Raw genomic sequence first — 22,294 nt, 5'->3', positions numbered from 1 at the left:
GTGGCGCACTCGAGATGAGTTTGTGCTCGTCTAGTTAGGGCATGTTTCAGTGGCTAGAGAGTAGAGACTAGAGAGCAAGAAGGATAGAAGACATTGAATGAAGAACTTGCCGGATTGTAACCTCAAACAGAAATTTGCGATTCGCCCTGTGAATAGTAATCAATATAATTGATAGTCAAGCACGAATGTTGCGCTGAAACGGACGATTGAACATCGGAATTGATTGGTGATAGCACACGCCAGGTGAAATTTGCAAAATTCTGAAAATAGGACCCAGCTATGTTCGGACGTGTGATACCAAAAAACTTTCGTAACATATCGGTACGTAAAAAATTTAATTTGCAGCATTGGCTCATCGAAAATCTTCAAAACTTCAATGTATAAACAAGCTAAGAAACGCCTTGTACTTCCATGCCTTCGACGAACCTTGATGGAAAACTGCTTATTTAATTACTGCAAACTTGTAATCAACTCCTCAAAATTTTCCAATATCCTCTCCAACCATTTATCGAAATCTCTCTGTTCCGACGCCTCCATGCTAAGACTGCTAGTACAAGCACGTCATTTGAATTAGAGAAAAATGAATAAAGCGAAAGTGTTCCAGCTTCTGTCACGAGTTTGGAGTGGACCGAACGGAGCACTAGCCGGCAAGCAAGCTGAACAGAAGATGGTCACTATTCTCAGAGATAAGTTTCCCAAAGCGAGCCTCATTGAAGTTACAGATGTATCTGGTGGGTATCTACCAATGAATCTGATTTACAATCACAGAAATTATTATTACATTGTTATTGTACATGTTTTCTACTGTTTAATAACATAGTTTCGCTAAAAGAGGATAATATATTATGCTGCACACACAAAAATAATATTAGAGTGTCGAATGTTACCTTGCAAAATTAACCAATGTACTATTAATGTATATAAATTAACAATGTAACTATTATTTTCCTGATTCACATAGGAGGGTGTGGCGCGATGTTTGAAGTAAATGTGGTTGCCCCAGAATTCAGAGGACTCAACACAGTTAAGCAGCATCGGGTTATCAATGAAGTATGAACTCATTTGATTACTACTTTGCAATATTCAGCAATTATAATAGTTGTTAATATTTGACGTGTGCAAATTCAGTATAATCCTTGTGTTTCATGTTTGCTTATAGATTCTGAAGGAAGAAATTAAAAACATGCATGGTATTCGTATACATACAAGTGCTCAGGACACCTAGACTTTTTATATCAAAAGTGCTTCAAATTTATGAAATGAAAAATACAGCGACATGTATTTGGATATAGTTAACTGGATTTGGAATCAGTTGGAATTGCGTATATTTATACATATGTCACGAAGTTTAACGCATTCGAATTACTTGCGAGAGTGCATTTCTCGCGAAAAAATAAAAGGGTTAGCCTTCCTTTTTTGCGATTTTTAGAGTAATTTACCTCAGGTTCGACTTACAGGACCCTTTTCTCACTCGTTGGTTCCTAAGGGATTCAATAAAGATATCTAGAAAGTACGAAGACCAGCAGCTAATTGTAAGCAAATACGAAGAAAAACCGACGAAATCCATCTAAAATCATCTTCCCGCTCTATCTTTTAATCCATTATTCCTAACTATAAACTATTCGCATTCGTTTTCTTTTTCAGATTTTTTTTAAATCTGCACAATTTTGTAGAGGAAAATGCAACGAGGTTAGTTGACTTTAGTCTAGTTTATTAATTCTTGTGGGTTTTACAATTTGATTTTCGTCTTATTTGGTACGTTACCTCCAGACCCGGCAAACCATTACGAAAAAGAACTGGCCTAGCTAGCACCCATAGTAAACAGGTATATCTGTGGCCAAAGTGGGCAAACCTTGTACTAAAAGCTGATCAAATCTCAACACTTCGGCCTATCGTCGTTGCTGTCGTCAGCACTATTAGACGCTGTGAGTCGACCCTATAGCTGTGGTATATAGTTTGAGCAAATTGCATCGAGCTCCATTTATACAAGACGATATTCTCTATGGCTCTATTGCGGCTTAATGTTTATGTGCATTAATAGCGGCTCAGGTTATGAAAAATGAAGGCTAAAAATGTCCGTTTGATAGAGTTGCTAAATAATGAATTAAACTTTTTAATAGTAGATTGAAACTGATAAACGTCAAGTGTTGTAAGACGTACAGGTTAGGGTGTGGTTGCCACCAATTATAATGAGTACTACTCAAAAATTTGTATTTTTCGCTTTGGCGGCAACGATAAGGTTGCTATTAATATATTCCGAATATCAAAAGATCATCGCTGACAGAGTCGAAGTATCCACAGCACTTAACTCATGGAAAAAAGGTGAGCGTTTCCAATGTTTTTGCTGTCTTTTGCTCACTAAGTATGATCGTTCTTATATTGTTACCAGTTACCGAGGGAGTCTACCTACGAGAAGCTGGTATCGATCCTTACACCGGTGATCTGTTTCATGAAAGTCCCATAGGCCTTGTCGTCTTCAGTTATATGCAAAAGTACTTGTCATTGTGTATGTTATGTGGCATATTTGTCTTCACGGATTTGGCCACGGCATGGATTTTGGGTGCGACTGCTTATCGTTACACGAGTGAACTAGTGAGTTGATTCAATAATGATAATAGGATCTATTTTATAATGAAGTAGAAGACGAGACTGCAAATGTACTACATCTACTAAAACATAGCCATAAACCAACATTCAACCAATTTCCTGTAGATTGCCACCGAACAAAAAGACATCCAGAAACGCAAAAAGGAATCCAATGACGAAGAATTATCAACTTTACCTTCATCAATGTCAATACCAGCATCCAGTGTTACGTCTTCCGCTTTACTCGTACCTTCAGCTTACCTTTTCAACCCATACGTAGTTTTTAATTGTGTAGGATTAACCACAACCGTTTTTACGAACTTTCTGCTATCCGCGGCTCTATATTCTATGATAAACAAATCGAGATTATGTAGTTGTTTCACTATAGCTGTTTTAACATTGCAAGGACTTTATCCCATTACTCTTATGGTACCTGCCACAATATACTTGGCGCGAAACGAAGAAGGTAAAAATAAAAATTTCCCCTACGGAAATATTAATAAGACAATAGCGATGTTCATTGGTATTCTCATTGCGTTATATTACCTCTCCTACAAAGTATCAGGGAGCTGGTCATTTTTGCACAGTACAATTGGTTTCATTTTAACAGTACCTGATCTGCGGCCAAACATCGGCCTGTACTGGTACTTCTTCACAGAAATGTTTGAACACTTTAGGTGGCTATTTGTTGCATCATTTCAAATAAACGTAGGCCTGCTCTACGTTGCTCCTCTCGCGCTACGATTTCGCCGCGATCCTATGCTCCTGGCCTTCTCGTATCTCGCAATCGCGGCTATTTTCAAATCGTACCCATGTTTAGGAGAAGTAGGATTTTATATGGCTCTACTACCAATGTGGAAGCATCTCTTTCCGCGTAAGTCAATAATCTACTATTACTGTCTCGTAATTATTTATCCCTTCATATTTGTCCCAATTTATGTATATTTTTCCGAAACTAATGCGTCAATTTTATTTTCTCCAGATATGCAGCAAGGATTCATTGTCAGCTGCTTCCTTTTGTCCTGCACAGTGTTTGCTCCAACAGTTTGGCACCTGTGGATTTATTCACGATCAGCAAATGCGAACTTTTACTTCGGTGTCACGCTAGCCTTTGCTATCGCCCAAATATTTTTAGTTACCGATGTTCTCTTTGCCAGCGTCAAACGAGAATTTTCTTTGCGACACGGGTTGTCGAGAGAAATCCACGGAAATACTGGCAAACTTTTACTCGAATAAACTCCATTGGATGTATTCTTACACATACATTCCGTGTCCAGATTGTAATGCCGATTGGAGGTGAAAAATCGGGACGCACTCTAAAGAAGATGGAACTAAACATATAAGCATTCATTTGAAAATTGAATGCGTAACGTCAATTACGACGTTCACAAGTTTTAGTTGAGAATTCACAATGAATTTATTGCGGCGAAAATATCCCCTCTGCTTGGGTAACAACAAAATCCAGTGTCATGATTCACGAACGATTAAAAATATAATTCACCAACATTAGCGCAACAAATTATTATTTCTTTCCTTCCCGCCAAATCCATACTTTGCGTCACTCCTCTGTGTATCAACAACGCGCATAATAAGCAGTGGTTCACAGTTGGAACTCCAAGGTGGTATATCCCCACTTTAGTCAAAGATTAAAAATTACTCTCACGTAACGTTGGCGGGTGAAATTTTAATATCAATGTATAATCTGCGATCCATTGAAGATGAGGAACATTCTGAACACAAGCATGTGTGAGTTAAAGTTCAAGTAAAATTTTATCTGTATTCATACCTAAATCCCAGCCTTTAGTAATTAGATTAATTAATAAAAGAAAAAACATTATCAAGACGGTAACGGAAAACCTGATACACGCAACGCACGTTCTTGCGTAAATATTGCCCGGCTACCTGATATTCCGTAGACATAAAGCAGCTTCTTCGAATCACTTTCTCCGTACGCGTGGGTATACGTATAGTTATGCATGCCATTTCGTCATGCGCTTGAGTTTTTTTTTCATGAAGTATATGCATACGAAACGGATTTTCCCACTTGTATATTACAGCAATTTGCTATGAACATTTCATCCGCATATTACAAATAATTTCGAAACTTCCGACTGCCCGAGCATCCTTTTCCGCAACTCTGATAAGGCAATTTGTCCTCACGGGAGCACTTTGTTTTTTCAGTTAGCGAAGTTACTTGGGCAGGGAAAATGTTGCGGAGTTCACGGTTATAGAGATACGAAGAAGAGCTCGATATAAAAGTTCCAAAATTTTCAAAAAAAGCTTCGACTGTAATCTATGATTGAATTTTCATTGTTCTACAGTTTGAAAATTATGAAGATACCGCGCTTCGTTTCTGCACTCGCATTCTTTTGGCTGCTATGTCTACATGAATACAAAGTCGTTCTTAACTCCATGTAATAGTTCCGTGTACGCATATCTGCTGATATTTCGGTATGTTATTTTTGCTTAAACGTCTTATATACGAACACCACAATATGAAAATACAATATAGAACGACAGTGCGTTTCAGACGGTGCAGCAAGTTTTCAATTACGCAACTCTGCAGAAGTATCAGAGTATGTTGAAGTGGCTATGCAACTAATATACTTCAACATTTAAAGGGCCGAAATGTCCCCAAAAGGAGCCAGCAGGTAATTCGGCAACTCGACAGGTCGTGTTGAATATTTGTATACATAATTTATGCCTTTAAGAAATATCGTATTTCAAGGTAAAAATGTCGGTCCTCTAAAAGTTAATCAATCGTACCTCGTAGTAAAAATTATATCATGATTTTTAAATATTGTGATCCAGTCACCGAGTGTGACGGACGTCATTTTCATCGATAAGTAAATGATGTTGACTGTATTATTATTCTTACTGTGAATCACTTTTGGAAAAAAATAATTTGTTTCTTGGTAAAATAATAATAATAACAATAACAGTAGTAATACAAATAATGTATAAGCAAATTATTAAAATGTCACGTCGTAAAAACGGTACAACTTCGTAAACTCTCACAAAACGTATACGGAGGTGAAAATAGTCGCGAAAGAGAAATTCGTCGGCCCTTAAAAAAAGGGTACGAGTCTGTGCTATGTGGCTACGGCATTTCCGTAATAATTTGCGGTTTTGCGTGATTTTTAGTCTGTTACATCGAGCATCGCGCGTACCATGCTCCCGGTTCGTGGAAGATATGGATATCTGCAGTCTTCGAAACAACAAAAAGGAGAAAAGTGGTGAAAAAGTTGAATCCGCGATGCAGCGGTGGAACGAACACTGGCTGCAGTATCTTACTATGCCGCCTTCCTCACCTCCACCCGACCCAGACGTCGTCGTACTCGTCGTATCATATAAAAGGGGGCCCCCGCAGAAATATCGCACTTGGGTGCCTCCACTTTGGTTAGAGTCAACGCAGCGCGTCAAAATTGTAGATTTCGCAACCGCGTATCCCACGTTTTCTGTTTTACGTCTGTGATCTAGTCACGCTTCATTCGAATAGTAGCGTAACTAGTCGCGGTTTGAATTATACTGTTTATGGTCGGCGATTACGCGACAAAATGAAGGGGGGCGTGATTTTTTTAACTTTATTTACGTTCGTCTTCGCTAATAATTATTCAAGCAAATACGACAACGTAGACGTCGACAGAATCCTAAGCAATGATCGTATTCTCACCAATTATATACGCTGCTTGATGGAAGAAGGACCCTGCACTGCGGAAGGTCGGGAATTGAAAAGTAAGTTGAAATTCAAATTCTTCAATCATGCATTTTCGCTATGATTTCAGCATTTCTTTTCCAATTGTAGTACATTGCGTACGATACGTATATTGTTGAAATCTATCCTTAGTATCTTGTATTGATGTGCTCTTTACTTTCCACCCGTCGCCAAAATCGGTATCATTCAAGTTCGATAAACGGAAACAGTAAACACAGCAGTTTTCTTCTCGGCCTTATATATAGAGCACCGCATTGCATATGACATTGCAACAGAGTTCAACATACTCTCAGTCAGTCCGGTTACATAAGATCAATTGTAACTTTCACGATTGGCCGTTGCACTCGATCTACTCGATCGAAAACCTACAGTCAACTCGTATGCGGTGTGAAATTATTAAGCAACAATACGCATAATTCGTACATATATTACTTGCCAAAATACTCAGAGATGCAGAATTCGAAATTGAAATGTTATAGATATGTTATTTTCAGTATCTCGTTGTGACTTCCATGATTTGTATTACAGAAAAATCTAATGATGCGGAACCCGACATTTTCATAGATCTACAGCTCGAATTAAACTCTGAAATAAGATTTCAAATTATGTGACCCATGCCCCGACAGTCCGCATAACGTTGATCAGATATTTCAGACTTTAATGATGCTAAGCATATGAATGCGTATATTGTAACCTATCGCACGTAAGAAGAATGAATTAACCGAATAAGAATAAATAATTCGAGAAGCTTAATTACTGAGCACAGTATTTCGTGCCAATGATTAAAATGGCTGTGGATACAACGTGCGTAATAAATATATGACGTGCGAAAACTTTTAATGCGATTTATTGCCGGCTGAACTCTGTCAGGCTAAAGAAGGCAGTACGTGTCCGTTCAATTCGGTATTGATAATGGATTCTATTGTTATAACTTTTTATTACATCGTTTCGAGCAGAAGAATTTTTTCGGTAACAGGCGTGATTATTAAATTCAGTGGCCCAAGCTGCAGTAATACATTTATAAATTTACGCAACTAGCACATATCGGACTGTTGGTGGCATGAATATTGTTGCTTTTGACAGTATTTAATTGCATCCACGTTTACAGTGATAAAACCATTATTTACATTTATTTTGGCTTTGACAGAGACGTTACCCGATGCCCTTTCATCGGAATGTAGCAAGTGCAATGAAAAACAAAAATCTACTGCGGAAAAAGTGATAGAACATCTTAGAGTGAAACGGCCGAGAGACTGGGACAAGCTTACTGCAAAATACGATCCTCGAGGAGAATACAAGAAACGCTACGAAGCATCTATTGCGGCAAAGAAAGCTTAGTCGCACGCTAAACTTTGGATGAAATTCAATTCAATCAAATACATAGTTATTGATTATACTTTAATTATGTGACGTTATATTTTGTTGAGTATTATACTAATAAAGAATAAGACGAAAGAAGAACACTGTGCCACAAATTCAGGAACTGAATATTATTTTCCAATTCATTGTTCCTTATTTGTTATAAAACTCCAAGTAAATTTCTTTCCAACAGTACATGTCTCTTCTCATAACAAAGGTGGATTTTACCAGAGCTCCATATGAAGCTGAGAGGCTAACAACTTGTGCTAGTTTCCATGCCTCAATTGGTACAGAAATTGTAGATTTTCGTAGCGTGCTGTGGAACAGACCTACTGACTTTTATCAGTAAGAAGTTCAAATGAAAGAGTTTCTAGTCCTGGGGCTCATTCCACGCGCCTTTTTTTGACGAGGGATCCAAGCTAAAACAGGCGATATGACAACAAAATGAAATGTGAAAATAGATAATTGGAATTCATGTTACTTTTATAATAGAAGAATTTCATTTTCATTAATTTATCATCTCAAGAAATAGGCAAAGTTGAAGGGCAAAATCCTTAATCACGTTTCGAAAAAAAGAAACAGACTACCTGCTGCTTTCCCCTGTCTGCTTTATACTCACGAGATCGGAAATAGCTGGCAAGTTACTGGTTTGATCTGTAACTGAATTTTCAGGTTCACGAACTTCTTTTGCCAGATTGGACTTCTTCATATTTCTATGCTGTGGGAATGTAGGCATCAACTTTGGGTCACAGGCTGTGGGCAAGTTGAAAGATAAGGATTGTAATATTTTAATAAACCTACCCAGTTAAGGCGATACTTTATCTGATAGATTTACTAACGCAGGGGTGCCTCCTTGAAGTAGCTGCTCTGCAAGCACTCTTCGGCAGTAGCTCTTTTCTTTGGGTCGTACATGAATAAAAAGTTCAATAGTCTAAGCCCAGCTGCACTTAGCCACGGAAATCTCTGTTTCAAGTTATTGTAAGGTTGCTGTTTCAAGGAGAAATTTTGCAGTGCTGGTAACGAATTGAATTCAGGCCAAATCGCTTCGCTGGGTGTTCCCAATAAGTCTACTATCAGTTCTAGTTGAGCTATTTCTGACCTTCCAGGTAACAGAGGTCTGTGACCGAGCAGTTCACCTTGAAGAAAATACAGCCATTTTATTACACCACATATACTGGTAGATCGTGTATACTATCGTATATACTGGTTATTATCACCTTTGACGACTTCATATTAAATAATGAGGTTCGGATTTTACCTAAAATGCAACCAGCTGCCCACATATCCACCGAAGTTGTTTGAGTTTTGGCTTGAAGAAGTAGTTCTGGAGCTCTATACCACAGCGTTACTACTCGGGGAGTCATCGGGGTTAAAGGTAGACCAAACCACCTGGCTAACCCAAAGTCTGCAATTTTGACGCACCCTTTATCGGTCATGAGTAAATTTGAAACTTTTAAATCTCTATGAACGATAAAATTATGGTGCAGATAACGAAGGCCTTTCAATACTTGGAGTACAATGCACTTGACTTGGCTCTCGGAGAAAGGGGCTTGCATATTGTCCAATAAACTGGCCAAATCTTGCTCACAATATTCCATGGCTAGGAATATACTTTCCAGGCTGCGCCCAACCACAACTTCTTTAAGGTGCACAATATTCTCGTGCCTGCATGATAAAAGGACACTGATTTCTCTCAGGCCGCTAACAGGCAATCCATCTTTTTCATGTTCCATGCGAACCTTTTTTAAAGCAACAACTTTGTCAGTTTTGGTATCTCGCGCCCTGTATACTATTCCATAAGTGCCTTCACCGATTCGGTTCAACTTCTCAAACTCAGACACAAATCTACACTTGCCAAGCTGTGGGTAAACAATAGTTCAGGTTAATGACCAATGTTACAAATATTTTCAAGTAAGTTGGTTACCCTAATTATAAATATAAAAGATGTCTTACGATATCCTGTTCAGGTATCTCCATCGGCTTTCCAGTTAGAAACGAAGTAAGCACGCCTCTCCGAGTAATTGGTGCCGATGGGTCTGGTCCGACCTCGGAGCCTGGTTTCTTATCAGTGTCATTGTTCTCCACTGATTTCTTACCCATGCTTCCTTCTGCAATAATTCAAAGCGAATTCTCGATGCAAACTGTGATTATCTACTCACTATTTGACGCAAACAGTGTTTAGAGAAGAACGACCGACTATGTGCAATATAATTGCATTGTCAAGTTAAAATATCTATTCGGTATAACCTCTTTCGCCGGCATCGAACGCGAAAACTTTAGAACTTCGAAAAATTACCTTTCGTCATTTTGTTGAGCGGTTTATTCCAGAAAAAGTGCCCTCGGTGCTGGGCTGGGAGAAGACTTGGCTAGTTATGCTCTGTTTATAGTTTTTACTTAGCTTATTATTTTTCTCATTCGGTCAATTTCCAGACTTTCTTTAAACAAATATGAATTAGTCGCCTCAATCCAACACACGCTCTCGGCAGATGTGACGTCGCACCAACACCATTTCACCACGCAAGTCGATAGAATCCGGCAGAGGTCACCACTTCACAGCGACTGCTCATTGGCCAAACTCGGCCCAACATGACCATAGATAATAATAATAATAACAATAATAATAATAAGAAAACGTAAAAAAAGGAAAAATTGCAAGCGACACGTACGGGCTACGGCCGAGCTCGTATTATAAACATACATTCGCAGCGTAGGCATTCGTTTAGTGATTGTGGGTGGCATAATTTAGTTGGAATTTTTAAAATAAGTAAAGGACTTTGATTATACCGCACTTGAGTTGGATCGAACGGTAAATAATTGCGTTCCGTACTGTTTATTAAGGCTTGTTGTCATCGATTAATACGTATCTCTTTCGTGATAGATCGTGACCGTGTCAATAGCGCTAATATAAATTGTTTTTCATCGCCGATGCGAGAAGACGAAACGAAACTTACCTATTATAATTAGTTCTCGGACTTTGTTGCGGACAAATAACTGACTGTGTTAAATAACAACTGCTGTGCGGTGATAATGGAAGGAGTCGTTAGGTTAATCGTAAAGGCTCCGAATCAGCAGACCGAGGATCAAATTATAAGATGCGAATTAGGGTGGACCATTGGACGACTCAAGGATCACCTCGCCCAAGTTTATCCTAGCAAACCAGTAAGCATCCGAATATTATTTACGTGTGTATCATTCTTTGACCCGTCACGAGTATCAAAATTTTGATAATCTGATATTTTTGCTTTTATTTGTGAAAGTGTATGTAGTATCTTTCGTCGTGATAACCTTTTTCTTAGAGAAAGTTTAGTCATCAGCTATTTTCTCTCAATTTTTCATCACTTGTGAATAAAAATATTTGTTCTACCAGATAGAAGCCTTATCTCTTATCCTGATGTGATAGTGTCTCGTAACATGTTTCAAATCATTATCGTCTGTTCTTATCTATTATTACCTTACATTAAATGATACATGTATTATGTTATCCCCCCCCTCCAGTTTTGCACAAATACAAATAAACTCTTCTCATAAACTGATTTAAACACCATTATCAATGCTTTGTCTGTAACAGTCTGTAATTTTTCCGACAGAAGTCTTCCGAACAAAAGCTCATTTACTCTGGTCAACTGTTGAGTGATTCTGCCTTCTTGAGAGATGTCCTCCATCACTATGGTGGCGGAGATCAGCTCGACCAATCCTATACTGTACACCTAGTCTGTGCTCCGACGATGCCATTTTACACAGACAAGGCACGCACCAACTCATCAACCAGTGGCCCAGAAGGAAACATGGGTGTATTACAGCCTGATGCCATTTTAAATCCAGTTCAATCGGAAAGGCTTCAAAGTCAGAGCTTAGAAAGCGACGAGGTTAACAATCCAGCATCTTCTTCCGCTCAGTTATATTCTACTCAGCGGTATTATAACCAGCTGAACAGTCAGCAGATAGCATGGATGCAGCAGGCTTATACGCATTACCTTACTCAGTACATGCAGATGTGAGTGATGAGAATAAAATAGTTTTCCTGTATATCCATACAACACACTAACTTGAGTAGTTTTGGAATCCACTATCACGTGAATTGTTTGTATAAAATTTTTGTTTTCCATTCTATTACAGGATGGCTGCACAAGGTATCCAATTACAAAGCAGCATTCCATACATACAGCCTGTGAACACAAACACAAATGAAGCAGTCAATAACAATAATCGCGATGATCATCAGCGGGTAGCCGCTCATGGTGCGGGGGCTCCTATAGATCCTGCAGAAGCAAACAATGCAAATAACAATGCTGCTGCAGCCGATGAGAGAGGAGATGGTGGAATAGTATTGAATCGTGATTGGCTTGACTTTTTTTACATGCTGTCCAGAGTCATTGTCTTGTTTAGCATCGTATACTTCTACTCTTCTCCACTCAGGTTTCTCATTGTAACATTTTTGGGATTCGCTGTCTATCTGTAAGTATAATATGCTTACAACTAAAACAATAGAGCATTCCTGCATTTACCATGGATCTAATAAAATGCTTGTAAACACTCTAGGTACCAGGGTGGTTTCTTTCGAGTGCAACCGATGCTCTTGGTTGACAACAACAATGGCCGCGTTGACAATAATAATCAAATTTTACAAAACGAAGCTGTCGGGGCTCAGGCTTTACCAGCACAGCAGCCACCCCCAGCTCCTCAAACAGACACACATGTTAATCCCAATGAAGAAAATGAAGGTCAGAGACCGGGAGCTTTGGCATTTGCTTGGACATTCTTCAGTTCGTTTTTTGCATCTCTTATACCCGATCAACCAAATGTTGTCTAATTTGATAATAATTTCGTTCTACATTATGCAATTGTAAATTAATATATATATATATATATATATATATATATATATATATATATAATAATAATAATATATATATATATATATATTATTATATATATATATATTCTCTAAAATCGAATTAAAACTTTGCATTGATGCAAGAGATCGTCTCTTACACATTATAGGTATCAGTCTTGTTTCACAGACATGGATATATCACAGCTGCAACTGTTCCGCCAATCTAATCTTTTAGTAACTGACATCACTCAGTTGACGAATAGAGTAGGTTAGCAGACGTTTAGTGAATTGTCAAGGCAGTTGTTTAGTATAAATAGTCAACGATCGACATTTGATTGATATAAAACTGTGAATTCAGACGTCTTTCAAACGTAAAAACTTTCGTACAAGTAATAGCAGACTATTGGAATTGTGAGATGAAGTTTGCTGTGTAGGTCTATTATGATATAAAAAGTATATTCGACGAATTCAAAAAAAGTTTTGCTTTTACTACATGCCAAGTTTTGCGAGAAACATTTGAAAACGTTAAGAGGGATTCAGAAAAATACAATTATCGTCCATTATTGTATGTCAATATTATTCGTAAGTTTCAGTTGGTTAACTCTGTTGACAAGCATCAACATAAGCTATGTGCTGTGGTTCACTTTCTGTAATTTTCCGAAAAGTTTGTTTCTCGGTTCTGAACGCAATTTTTGACTAATTCCAATCGAAGTATACGCGTATTTTGAAAATGAGCTGATCATCGGTTCAAAAAATCAAAATTGTAATAAATTCTTGCTTGTTTCTCGATTTTTTGCTGAAAACAAAACTATAAATTGATCTGCTACCATAGGGAGACTTACATGTTTGCTGACCTGAATTATCGCCAATGCCTAATGATGAGTAACATCTCTTGGTTTGAATTTTGCTTGTTTATCTTGTCTTCTTGAATAAATATTACAAAATCATCTGTATGTTACTCCTATTCACGTATCATTGTAATACTCGGTGCGAGACACAATTGTTAAATATTTAAGTAACATTTGGTTCCAAAGTTAGTTAAGAACTATAGAAAAAATAGATATATATATATATATATATATATATATATATATATGTACACAGTTTCTGTTTTTTAAATTCACTAGAAATAAAAGCGGAAATAGCATTTTAGGATATGTACATTCATACAGAAATATATTATATGTATAGGCATATTATCAACAGCTTTACAATAAATGTCTAATAGCTTACGTGTATAAGTTTCTAACATATTAGGGATTAATTACGACCAAGTGATAAATATTTATATAAAGTTAGTAGTAAATTACCAACAAGTGGAATATCGATCGTAGGAACAAAACTTAACCAGACATATGACGTATGCTTGTTATTATTTAAGCAACTGGCAGCTGTGTGTAATTTTATCAAATTTAATCAAATACATATTGAATAGAAGATTAAAGTGAAAAATTCAACATTTGCTGTTATAGAAGTCGATAATCGTCTGGTAAGGTATAAAAAAGAGGCAAAAGAGAGAAATGGGTATGGGAATGTGCTTTAACAATTAGGGTAATACTTTTGCCAATGCAAGATTGTGAAGAAAATAACTTTTGTAACATACTATACCTATATATATACATACCTATATGCAAAAGACATCAATGAATTCATTTACGTCTCGATGAAAACAACATAACATTTTTGTTGTTTTCTGAGTTATTATCGTGTGTTTGAAATACAGTTGTTCATTTTGCCAAATTCTACTGTTTTCCACTTTTCTGCAGTCTATAATATTTAAAAAATTAATGTCAAGTATTGGAATACTTACAGGGGTTGTAAGTAGGCATACTGCATGCGTGGAATGCAATGTATCACATCCCATTTGATTACATACCTCATTCCGTGAGCGTGTATTTACGCGTACGTGAGTGTGCGCATGTATATCCTCCGCTTTCGGAGATAAGGAAGGGCAAAGATAGAGAGGTGCAGTCGAAACTCTATAGTTGAGAAAAGGGTAGAGGTAGAGGGACAATAGCGGTAGCATTGCGGTAGAGATCGGGTGGAGGTAGCAAGCAGGCAGTCAACACACAAGAGAATCAACAAAGTGAAAACTGTTTTAATATTGCCGATTTGGAGTGCATCAGAATTTTGACTCGAGTGTAAATAGGGTTTACGAGTGTCATGAAGAGGCATGCGTATGAAATGAGCGGATACATTGCAGTGTCGCAAGTGATAATAGAACATTTGGAACACTCGGAACATGCAATATTAAAATCATTACGGCGGATGCTGCCTGCAAAATAAACGTTGTGCGAAGTGTATGTAGGTATGGAGCGTTGAATAGAATCTTACCCTAACCTAACCCAGTGGATAAAAACATAACCCCAACCGATTCCCATTCGCAATGTACGAGCACGTTCTGGGTACGAAAAATGGTTAACCGAATTTCGTAGGAGATGAAATAATGCCAATGTAATTTTTGTGAAATAAGTTAATAAATCACGGTTGAAACAACTCCGCAACTTCCACGGCAGAGTAGTTTCATATGAAAGATTTGAGTATAAATTACGATCTAGATCCCATATGGTCGAGGGAAAAAACTAATCACCGGTTATCCGTGTGTCGTCATCCGATGCTTTGATATTATTATAACGTACCGTAAATAAAATGATATCCTTTCCTTTTCTTGTCGGTTTTAGAAACAAAAATTTTTCACACTAATTCCAGTGCTTGCTTTTAATCATCTGTACTATATATACTCTAGTGGTCTTCATTTTCAATATAACATAAACTTTATTATTCCTTGTAGCTTACCGTCTCATCTACTAAGAAATTTGAACTCAACATGCGGCGTGCTCGAATAAAAGCTGTAGCTAATGTTCCACTGCGACGGAAAGCTACTCAAGATGCTTCTCAACCAGAACCATCTCAACCTTCCAGCCCTAAGGTGGAAGGTACTGATAAAGTTGCAGCTGCAGCTGACATCGAAAAGCCAATCATTCCTATTATCGCTGAGGAATCAGACTCTGCGAACGTAGAGTCACAAACACCATTATCAGTAAAAGAAGATCAGGAAACAACATTCACTCCTGTGAACGAACAGAACGAAAACAATGATATTAATAAATTGTCAGAAGAATCAACTATTCTATCTCCTGAGTCTACTTTTGCGGCCCTCGCATCTCCTCCTTACCGATCAGAGTCCATTAAATCAGATTCCGCCTCAATAAAGTCACCTGCGTCACCTTCAAAATTATTACAAAACAGATCAAGATTTGTCAGACCTGTTCCAAGACTGGATGGTAGCGGTAGAATACGTAGGAATAGTATACAAGGAAGTGGCGCCAGTGCAAGCGAATCGGAAGACGATGGCCGGAGACCTATTTCTGCAGTACCTAATCGTATCAGGAACGACTCGTGTTGCTCGGTGCAGAGTAACAGGGACCCCATAGTTAATTCCAATGTCAATAATGTACCAGAATTCAGGCCGTTACCAAAAAGAAGAATGGTCATTTCAGAATCTGCTAGAAAGTTAGCAGAGGCTAGACGAGAGTTTTTACATAAACATGGAAAGAAAACACCAGATCGAAATAAACTGACGATGTATGATCTGATATACTACAATCCTGTGACAAACCCGATGAAAAATCCAGACACGTCAACCCCGGCGATGAGAATGGAACCTGTTTCTATGTCAGTATGAAATGTGTAGATCGAATGAAATTTACATTATCTTTTTCTATGCACAGTCTGCCCAACCAAATCTAACACGTGTATTTTCTTCGTCAATAGAATTTCTGCTGAACAATATACTTCGAAAAATTAATATATTCGTTGTACAACTGTTGTACAATTGATAATGATTTCAGGTCAAATGATGACATCGAGCATACTGAAGAGGAAAATGTGGATGAACCAGCTGCAATGCCAGTACCACAAGTGAAAGTTGGACCGGATGGTCAATTAATTATTGACGAGCAAAGTCTGGTCATAGAACAAACTGGAACAAAGAAGGGACGCGAAGCATTGGCTAACTCAGAGGTAGTAGTAGACGAAGGGCGTACTGGTAATGGATTTTACAAGCGACCTAAGAAAAGCAAAGAATGGCCAAAATGGGAAACCTTAAGATTTTATAAAGCTTTGAATACAATTGGTACAGATTTTCTTCTTATGCAAAGCTTGTTCCCCAATCGATCTAGACAAGAAATAAAGTTAAAATTTAAAAAGGAGGAAAAAACAAACAGACCATTAGTTGAAAAGGCATTGAAATATCATCAAGAATTCGATACAGATGCATTGCAGGAAGAACTTGGTAAGTTCAAAGCCGATTAGTTATTATATTTCCAATTTCTATTATGTTCAGGAGAGTGAGATGCGCATGATACTTTGTTATTACACATCTACATGTATGCTGCTTAGAGTAGCTTTCTATGAAATGGGAAATACAGGGTGTGTTTGTTGGGTTACAGCAATTTTCGCGGAAAAAGAAAAACTTGAATTGGAGGAAAAGAACAAAGCAAAAGAAAACAAGACTAAGGATAAAGAGAGATCGAAGACTAAAAAGAGGAAGAAATGTGGTACGTATTTAGTGTGCCTGGATTTAAAAAAAAATTGTTCATCTACAAAACAATAGCAATCGAAGATCATATTTTCATTTTGACGCAACTGAATTTATGCTCACGATGATGTAGATAGATTTGAAGTTAATTTGAATTTTTGTCCCAGCATTTGTTACTTCAAGCATTGGGCAAGATGAAGAAACTGAAGAAGAAGAAGTAGACGAAGTCGAAGATCAAAATTCAGTTGCGGGAGAACTGGTAAAATCGGAAACAAACAACAATTTGAGTATTGAAAAATCGAAAACCCGTAAGAAACATAAAAAAAACGTATCGATAGAGGAAGCTTTGGATGATTTAATGCAAGGTGCAGGTATCTTCAGTGATTCTGAAAGTGAAACTGAAATTTATGAAGTGAAACCGACACGTTCCGGTAGATGCCCAAAGATTAGAAGATTACAGGCTCCTGATATAAACAAAATGGATGATCATCATTCAGACGATATTTTGAATGAAGATGAAAATATCACGGAAGAATGTGTTACACCGGAAATAGAAAAATCTGAATTGATTTCAGATGCCTCTGTCAAAGAGGGTGAAACTATGGAAGATCCCTCGGAACATGTAGAACATAAGATTCCTGATATAAGTAAGGCAGAACCTGGTTCCTTAGTAATTTTGTCCAGTGAGTCGCCAGATGAACCAGGGAAAACCATGTTACAAGTTTATATGGTAAGTCCGAATCCAGATCCAACGATGGTGAGCAGTAAACAAAATATCCCACCGATTGAATTATCACCAGAACTTCTAGCTACGGTCACAACTAAAATATCGAAAAATGATCCACCGAACGTCGATGCACAACAGTCTGTAAATACGACATAGCATATTTATTTACTCTTACGACTTGTATCAATTTCGACGCAGCTGCAGTTTTAACGCGACTTCCATTATTCATTCACTTCTAGAATAAAATTATCTTATAATAGATGAGTGACAACTTCAAATGATCTATAAATGCAGACAAATATTTTCGCGAATGGAAACGATCGTTTCAAATTTCAATATTACAATCTTTACAAATTTCAATATTAGAGGACTTGGAATTTGGATGCCACGTTTAGTTATTCAAAATTCACAATAATGCCTGCAAGCATGTATTGACTGGTTGATAAAAATTGAGTAAATTGTCTGTCATATTTTCTCAGTATTTTGCCATGTATTACTCCATGTGTTAACTGAGGATACCTAAAGATTGCTAGATCCTATGAGATCAATGTGCGGAATGCTGGATAGGCGACAGAAGGTGAGAGGAGGGACTAGGAGAAATTGCTGTAATCTGTAGTTATCGGCTTGATCCACATTACCTGCCCATTAATCCTACAACTCATGACTTTATTTTTTTTACCTTCAAACACATGACTGGGGTCGAAACGTACCTCGCCCTTTTCTTGATCATAAAACCGGTCCTATGCTGATAAACAGACTTTCTCATACATGGTTTTCTTCTTTTTTCATAAGGAAGAGAATGGTGTACGAGAAATCTGATATTATTTACATTTAGTTATTGAAAACCCATTCGAAGACCGAAATGTGCATTGCGATAGCGGTGCTGAGCATAGTTCAGAGTTCGCATGGGGTGCGTTCAGACCCTAATCATGAGTTCTAAGGTTAAACGAATTGATGAGTGCAGAAAACCGAAATTAACACTGACCTCGTCGTCACACAGATTCCCACAGGTTTAATAGTCTTTAGATAGCTTTAATCAACACTTTGTGTACTTCGATTCGATTAATTAGTATACTGACATTTCTTTGTCTTCGTGTCGCGGTATTCATTGATATTCATAAGTGTACATAGATCTAAGTACAATTAGATTGTGATAATTTTTATTTTAATATTACTTGTAAATATGGTTTCTTTCTTACCTCACATGCGATTTTTCTGATACTCTGAGCCCACTAGCATCGTTTTTTCATTATGTACATCATACATATCACCTGTTATTAATCTGTAAGTTCGTATACGTTAGATCAGCGTGAGAAAATATAAACATTTTTTCCCTGTATTTACTTATTTAATGTCAAGAGCGTCTTTACCTTACTGAAATATGTAATACTGAACGCATACAAGCGTGCCAAGAGAGAGTGCTAGCAAACGGATGATCTATCTCTCCTTACGACCCGTGATAAAGTTGTACGTATATCTGAAACCGGTGATCTATCTCTGTTCTTACCACTTGGGATATGCCTATATGATGATATTTAACACGATATGCTTTGCTACTACAGTAACCATGTGGGTAGTGCACGTTGTAGTTAGTGTATATTTCAGTGGTCTCACTTGCTTGAAATGTAAACATTTTTTTCCTTGCGAAGAAGCTTAATATCCAGAGATAATGGAAAACTGTTCACTTTAACGGCGCTTGGATTAACTTTACATATTACATGTGATCCGAAATAATTGCATCTTTTTGTACAAAATATACTCTCGTAGAATATTGTACCAATTGATGCTTGGTGATATATTTATTACAAAGCTTTGAACAGTTAGAGTTCTATTTATAACCACAGATACAAACCAGGAGAATATAACTTAATGTCTATTCCTTCACAAAAATCACAGTGGCAAAACTGAAAAACATACTAAGAAGATCTCACGAAACAAATTCAATCAAGGTACCTGATGTGACTTCATGCCTTGAGTCAACTGCTGTGGTAGTTGCAGCATCATTTGTGCCTCAGAGCTCTGATCTGTGGCCATGAATCATCATACGTTATACTTATTCATGATGTTATAAAGGTTTATTTAAGATTTATACATTTGTAATTACTGTACACAGATAAGTTAATCTTAAATCAAATGTTAGATTTGTTTTTGAAAGTATTTATTTATTTCTTAAATCGAACTTCAAAAAGTGCAGCTTTTATAGTAGAATGCATTTAACCTGGCATGTAAAAATACAACTAATCAAGTGTTATTCTGACCTGATAAAAGTTTTGAATAAAAAATTCAATCTTTAAATGAAACTCTGACATCAAATACTTCAGTTTTCCAAACCATGCCATTCAGGTTCTCTGCAATGCTGATCCCATGCTCTGCGTGTTTGGTAAAAGATTTTTAACAAACATTGCTGAGAATCATTCAATTCTTGGTCGACAACCAAAACTATATTCGGATCTCAATAGCACAATTCCAACGTATCGCAGGGTATCCATTTAGAACTCTCTAAAGCGTCCCACATATTGTAATCCTGCTCGATTGCATCTCTGTTATATTTGTCCACATCCACCGGAATGGAATGCTCTGGAAAATATTTAAAAAATGGATATTCAATATAAAACAACCTTAGGATATGACAATGTGATGGTAAACAATATTAGAGTGATCAATTCGGTATAATTCTATACTCTTGATGTGCAGATGAAATAATTATAATCTTCTTTTTCACCATCAAAATCATCCTAAAAGCTAGGATCGTGAGTTTTCAATGCACAGTTCGTAAATCACACAAGCTTAAACTTAACTAAAACCATCAAATTTAGACAATTACCAATCAATTCCAATTCATCTTCCTCTGGTTTTTGGTCTGATACATAATTGTTGTAGTTGTCTGACGTTGGTTCACTTTCATAATATCCCTGTTGCCAAGCACTGTAACTATTCCAGTACGAAGAAGTGTCATAATAGTTGTATGGTTCCGAATTCATGTTTGACATAGAGTAATCAGAGGATGACTGTGGAGGTACCGAGCTATAAAGAATGAATAAAAAAGTAGGGTACAAAAAATGAAACTGATTTTTAATAAAACGCAAGATATTAGAACGATTGATTATTCAGTAAATGTATATTTACCCTGTAATTTTGTTCCACGGCCGAGGAACTGCGTTGCAAATTTTCAGTGATTTAGTGCCAAGACCTCTATATCCATTCATTGTAACCAAACTATTTTTTTGTTCTTCCTCATTGGCAAATCTGACAAATCCATAGCCTTTACTGAAACCTGAGCTGTCCAGTATTACTTTGGCTGTTCTGATGGAATTGTATTTTGCAGCAAATGCTCTGTACAATGAATAATCGTCCACATCTGTTGATAAATCACCGACCCATATACTGAATTCTCTGTCTGTTGCTGGTTTGCCTGTGGTGCTGGCATGATTTAAACGAAATCTGACAGTCTGAAAAATGAGTAGGTATTTTTACATTGGAAAATTATCTTAAAAGTAAAGGTACAGGAACAAAAGAAAGAAGTAAATGGCATACAGGGTTGGAGCCTGGAATAGCTTTGCCGTTCAGTTTGTGCATAGCATCAAGTGCCATTTCATCGGTTGGAAAGTGAACAAAGCAGTAGCCAGCCGGCTCTCCGGTATAGCGATTTCTCATCACTTTCACAGTTTGCGGTTGCTCGTTCATTTTGTGAAACGCGTTCATAATGAAACTCTCGGTCATGTAAGGTTCCAGCTATAAATAGTCGTAGCAGATTTATCATTTAATAACCTAAACTATTCAAGTTTATGCTTCAAAATCCTTGACATCTAACTTCTTTATCAATTGCAACCTAGAAACTGTTGAAAGCGTACGCAACTTTTGATTTTTTATGATATCTGCTGTACAGATTTAAATTTTAGATCTCTGAGATTACAAAATGTAATAAAGATATTTAGGTCATCTTATTTATATAATATTAAATTATAATGCTTAATAAATGTGATACGTCAAGTTGGGAGGTTAGGAACTTGTTTTAATAGTAAACTTTTGTTTGAAAATTTTACTTACGCCTCCCATCCATAGTTGGCACAAGACCATGGGACCCGACATCTTCGCAGTAGGTCAGAATCACGTTTTACCGAAAAATATTTAACGGTTTCTAATTCGCAAACTCAGAACGTTATGAAATAGTACAACGGCACTGCTTTAGGACACCGACACACGCTAGTCACAGCAAGACAACTTGTAGGACTGACGCTACTTTGCTACTAGAAAGAGACACGCACTTCGGAGTCGTTGACTGACCATGTACGTACTTTCTGCCATGCCCGAATGTGCTGCAGGTCGACCTTCTCAACAATTTAAATCCGTGACACAATCAAATTTGCCGCTCAATGTCGTGCGTATTAGTAAAATAACTCAAAAACGTATATTTGAATAATACGTTGTTTTGAATTTATGTATCTGGATACAAATCCGGTAGTTAGAATAGAGCTTTATAAGTTCAGTTTACACTTTCATTGTATATACAATGGAAATGCATTTTCAACAACG

The 22,294-nt window shown here is 37.2% G+C and overlaps 7 protein-coding genes and 1 long non-coding RNA gene across 13 annotated transcripts; 5 read left to right on the top strand and 3 right to left on the bottom strand.

The window, feature by feature from the left end:
- Nucleotides 1–20: 20 nt before the first annotated feature.
- Nucleotides 21–1,522, top strand: LOC138190404 (bolA-like protein 3). The gene is made up of 4 exons (XM_069133236.1): nt 21–321; nt 605–731; nt 962–1,050; nt 1,160–1,522. Exons 1-4 carry the CDS (start codon nt 280–282, stop codon nt 1,223–1,225), a joined length of 324 nt encoding a protein of 107 aa, XP_068989337.1. The 5' UTR covers nt 21–279; the 3' UTR covers nt 1,226–1,522.
- Nucleotides 1,523–1,646: 124 nt separating this feature from the next.
- On the top strand, nt 1,647–4,095 carry PIG-U (phosphatidylinositol glycan anchor biosynthesis class U). Its single transcript, XM_046614769.2, has 4 exons — nt 1,647–2,322; nt 2,390–2,592; nt 2,713–3,460; nt 3,569–4,095. The coding sequence occupies exons 1-4, from the start codon at nt 2,190–2,192 to the stop codon at nt 3,820–3,822; spliced, it is 1,338 nt and encodes a 445-aa protein (XP_046470725.1). The 5' UTR covers nt 1,647–2,189; the 3' UTR covers nt 3,823–4,095.
- Nucleotides 4,096–5,951: 1,856 nt separating this feature from the next.
- LOC124213541 (chemosensory protein 6) lies at nt 5,952–7,639 on the top strand. Its single transcript, XM_046614930.2, has 2 exons — nt 5,952–6,321; nt 7,449–7,639. The coding sequence occupies exons 1-2, from the start codon at nt 6,144–6,146 to the stop codon at nt 7,637–7,639; spliced, it is 369 nt and encodes a 122-aa protein (XP_046470886.1). The 5' UTR covers nt 5,952–6,143.
- Nucleotides 6,767–10,182, bottom strand: Cdc10 (cyclin-dependent kinase 10). The gene is made up of 6 exons (XM_046614802.2): nt 9,957–10,182; nt 9,614–9,768; nt 8,919–9,519; nt 8,500–8,796; nt 8,280–8,413; nt 6,767–8,079 (listed from the first exon to the last, which is right to left on the bottom strand). The coding sequence occupies exons 1-6, from the start codon at nt 9,964–9,966 to the stop codon at nt 8,044–8,046; spliced, it is 1,233 nt and encodes a 410-aa protein (XP_046470758.1). The 5' UTR covers nt 9,967–10,182; the 3' UTR covers nt 6,767–8,043.
- A 120-nt stretch (nt 10,183–10,302) lies between these two features.
- Herp (Homocysteine-induced endoplasmic reticulum protein) lies at nt 10,303–12,521 on the top strand. Of its 2 annotated transcripts, XM_046614849.2 has the most exons (5): nt 10,303–10,466; nt 10,539–10,819; nt 11,248–11,654; nt 11,777–12,115; nt 12,200–12,521. In XM_046614849.2, the coding sequence occupies exons 2-5, from the start codon at nt 10,688–10,690 to the stop codon at nt 12,468–12,470; spliced, it is 1,149 nt and encodes a 382-aa protein (XP_046470805.1). In that variant the 5' UTR covers nt 10,303–10,466; nt 10,539–10,687; the 3' UTR covers nt 12,471–12,521. The 2 variants fall into 2 exon arrangements, with proteins under 2 accessions (XP_046470805.1, XP_046470795.1); XM_046614839.2 differs by having other exon boundaries at nt 10,303–10,819.
- A 1,096-nt stretch (nt 12,522–13,617) lies between these two features.
- LOC124213553 (uncharacterized) lies at nt 13,618–14,540 on the bottom strand. The gene is made up of 2 exons (XR_006881899.2): nt 14,371–14,540; nt 13,618–14,261 (listed from the first exon to the last, which is right to left on the bottom strand). It is a non-coding gene; the product is annotated as an uncharacterized lncRNA (long non-coding RNA).
- Nucleotides 14,541–14,673: 133 nt separating this feature from the next.
- On the top strand, nt 14,674–20,186 carry Bdp1 (transcription factor TFIIIB component B'' homolog Bdp1). 5 transcript variants are annotated; one of them, XM_046614601.2, is made up of 5 exons: nt 14,674–14,802; nt 15,286–16,169; nt 16,346–16,788; nt 16,946–17,053; nt 17,202–20,186. In XM_046614601.2, exons 2-5 carry the CDS (start codon nt 15,322–15,324, stop codon nt 17,915–17,917), a joined length of 2,115 nt encoding a protein of 704 aa, XP_046470557.1. In that variant the 5' UTR covers nt 14,674–14,802; nt 15,286–15,321; the 3' UTR covers nt 17,918–20,186. The 5 variants fall into 5 exon arrangements, with proteins under 5 accessions (XP_046470557.1, XP_046470587.1, XP_046470567.1 ...); XM_046614631.2 differs by having other exon boundaries at nt 14,728–14,798; XM_046614611.2 differs by having other exon boundaries at nt 14,784–14,899.
- Nucleotides 20,092–22,038, bottom strand: Secp43 (tRNA Selenocysteine associated protein). Its single transcript, XM_046614868.2, has 5 exons — nt 21,809–22,038; nt 21,296–21,493; nt 20,888–21,210; nt 20,586–20,785; nt 20,092–20,338 (listed from the first exon to the last, which is right to left on the bottom strand). The coding sequence occupies exons 1-5, from the start codon at nt 21,848–21,850 to the stop codon at nt 20,214–20,216; spliced, it is 888 nt and encodes a 295-aa protein (XP_046470824.1). The 5' UTR covers nt 21,851–22,038; the 3' UTR covers nt 20,092–20,213.
- Nucleotides 22,039–22,294: the final 256 nt, after the last annotated feature.

Source organism: Neodiprion pinetum, chromosome 1 (assembly GCF_021155775.2).
Source record: "Neodiprion pinetum isolate iyNeoPine1 chromosome 1, iyNeoPine1.2, whole genome shotgun sequence".
Classification (NCBI taxonomy): Eukaryota; Metazoa; Arthropoda; class Insecta; order Hymenoptera; family Diprionidae; genus Neodiprion; species Neodiprion pinetum.
The sequence above is the reverse complement of the archived record's forward strand: the minus strand, read 5'-3'. Positions and strand labels throughout refer to the sequence as shown.

What these genes read in the sequence shown, in the direction of transcription:
- LOC138190404 (XM_069133236.1), top strand. Translation starts at nt 280, where the DNA reads ATGTTCGGACGTGTGATACCAAAAAACTTTCGTAACATATCG. An exon ending in TGAAGTTACAGATGTATCTG is followed by an intron (nt 732 to 961) that starts GTGGGTATCTAC and finishes TGATTCACATAG; the next exon opens with GAGGGTGTGGCGCGATGTTT. An exon ending in AGCATCGGGTTATCAATGAA is followed by an intron (nt 1,051 to 1,159) that starts GTATGAACTCAT and finishes GTTTGCTTATAG; the next exon opens with ATTCTGAAGGAAGAAATTAA.
- PIG-U (XM_046614769.2), top strand. Translation starts at nt 2,190, where the DNA reads ATGAGTACTACTCAAAAATTTGTATTTTTCGCTTTGGCGGCAACGATA. An exon ending in ACTTAACTCATGGAAAAAAG is followed by an intron (nt 2,323 to 2,389) that starts GTGAGCGTTTCC and finishes TATTGTTACCAG; the next exon opens with TTACCGAGGGAGTCTACCTA. An exon ending in ATCGTTACACGAGTGAACTA is followed by an intron (nt 2,593 to 2,712) that starts GTGAGTTGATTC and finishes AATTTCCTGTAG; the next exon opens with ATTGCCACCGAACAAAAAGA.
- Bdp1 (XM_046614591.2), top strand. An exon ending in TGCATTGCAGGAAGAACTTG is followed by an intron (nt 16,789 to 16,945) that starts GTAAGTTCAAAG and finishes GTTGGGTTACAG; the next exon opens with CAATTTTCGCGGAAAAAGAA. An exon ending in TAAAAAGAGGAAGAAATGTG is followed by an intron (nt 17,054 to 17,201) that starts GTACGTATTTAG and finishes TTTTTGTCCCAG; the next exon opens with CATTTGTTACTTCAAGCATT.
- Herp (XM_046614849.2), top strand. Translation starts at nt 10,688, where the DNA reads ATGGAAGGAGTCGTTAGGTTAATCGTAAAGGCTCCGAATCAGCAGACC. An exon ending in AAGTTTATCCTAGCAAACCA is followed by an intron (nt 10,820 to 11,247) that starts GTAAGCATCCGA and finishes TTTTTCCGACAG; the next exon opens with AAGTCTTCCGAACAAAAGCT. An exon ending in CTTACTCAGTACATGCAGAT is followed by an intron (nt 11,655 to 11,776) that starts GTGAGTGATGAG and finishes ATTCTATTACAG; the next exon opens with GATGGCTGCACAAGGTATCC.
- LOC124213541 (XM_046614930.2), top strand. Translation starts at nt 6,144, where the DNA reads ATGAAGGGGGGCGTGATTTTTTTAACTTTATTTACGTTCGTCTTCGCT. An exon ending in GGAAGGTCGGGAATTGAAAA is followed by an intron (nt 6,322 to 7,448) that starts GTAAGTTGAAAT and finishes TGGCTTTGACAG; the next exon opens with AGACGTTACCCGATGCCCTT.
- Cdc10 (XM_046614802.2), bottom strand. An exon ending in GGCAGCTGGTTGCATTTTAG is followed by an intron (nt 8,797 to 8,918) that starts GTAAAATCCGAA and finishes ATTTTCTTCAAG; the next exon opens with GTGAACTGCTCGGTCACAGA. An exon ending in CTTCAAGGAGGCACCCCTGC is followed by an intron (nt 8,414 to 8,499) that starts GTTAGTAAATCT and finishes ACTTGCCCACAG; the next exon opens with CCTGTGACCCAAAGTTGATG.
- Secp43 (XM_046614868.2), bottom strand. Translation starts at nt 21,850, where the DNA reads ATGTCGGGTCCCATGGTCTTGTGCCAACTATGGATGGGAGGC. An exon ending in GCCAACTATGGATGGGAGGC is followed by an intron (nt 21,494 to 21,808) that starts GTAAGTAAAATT and finishes GACTATTTATAG; the next exon opens with CTGGAACCTTACATGACCGA. An exon ending in CTATTCCAGGCTCCAACCCT is followed by an intron (nt 21,211 to 21,295) that starts GTATGCCATTTA and finishes CTCATTTTTCAG; the next exon opens with ACTGTCAGATTTCGTTTAAA.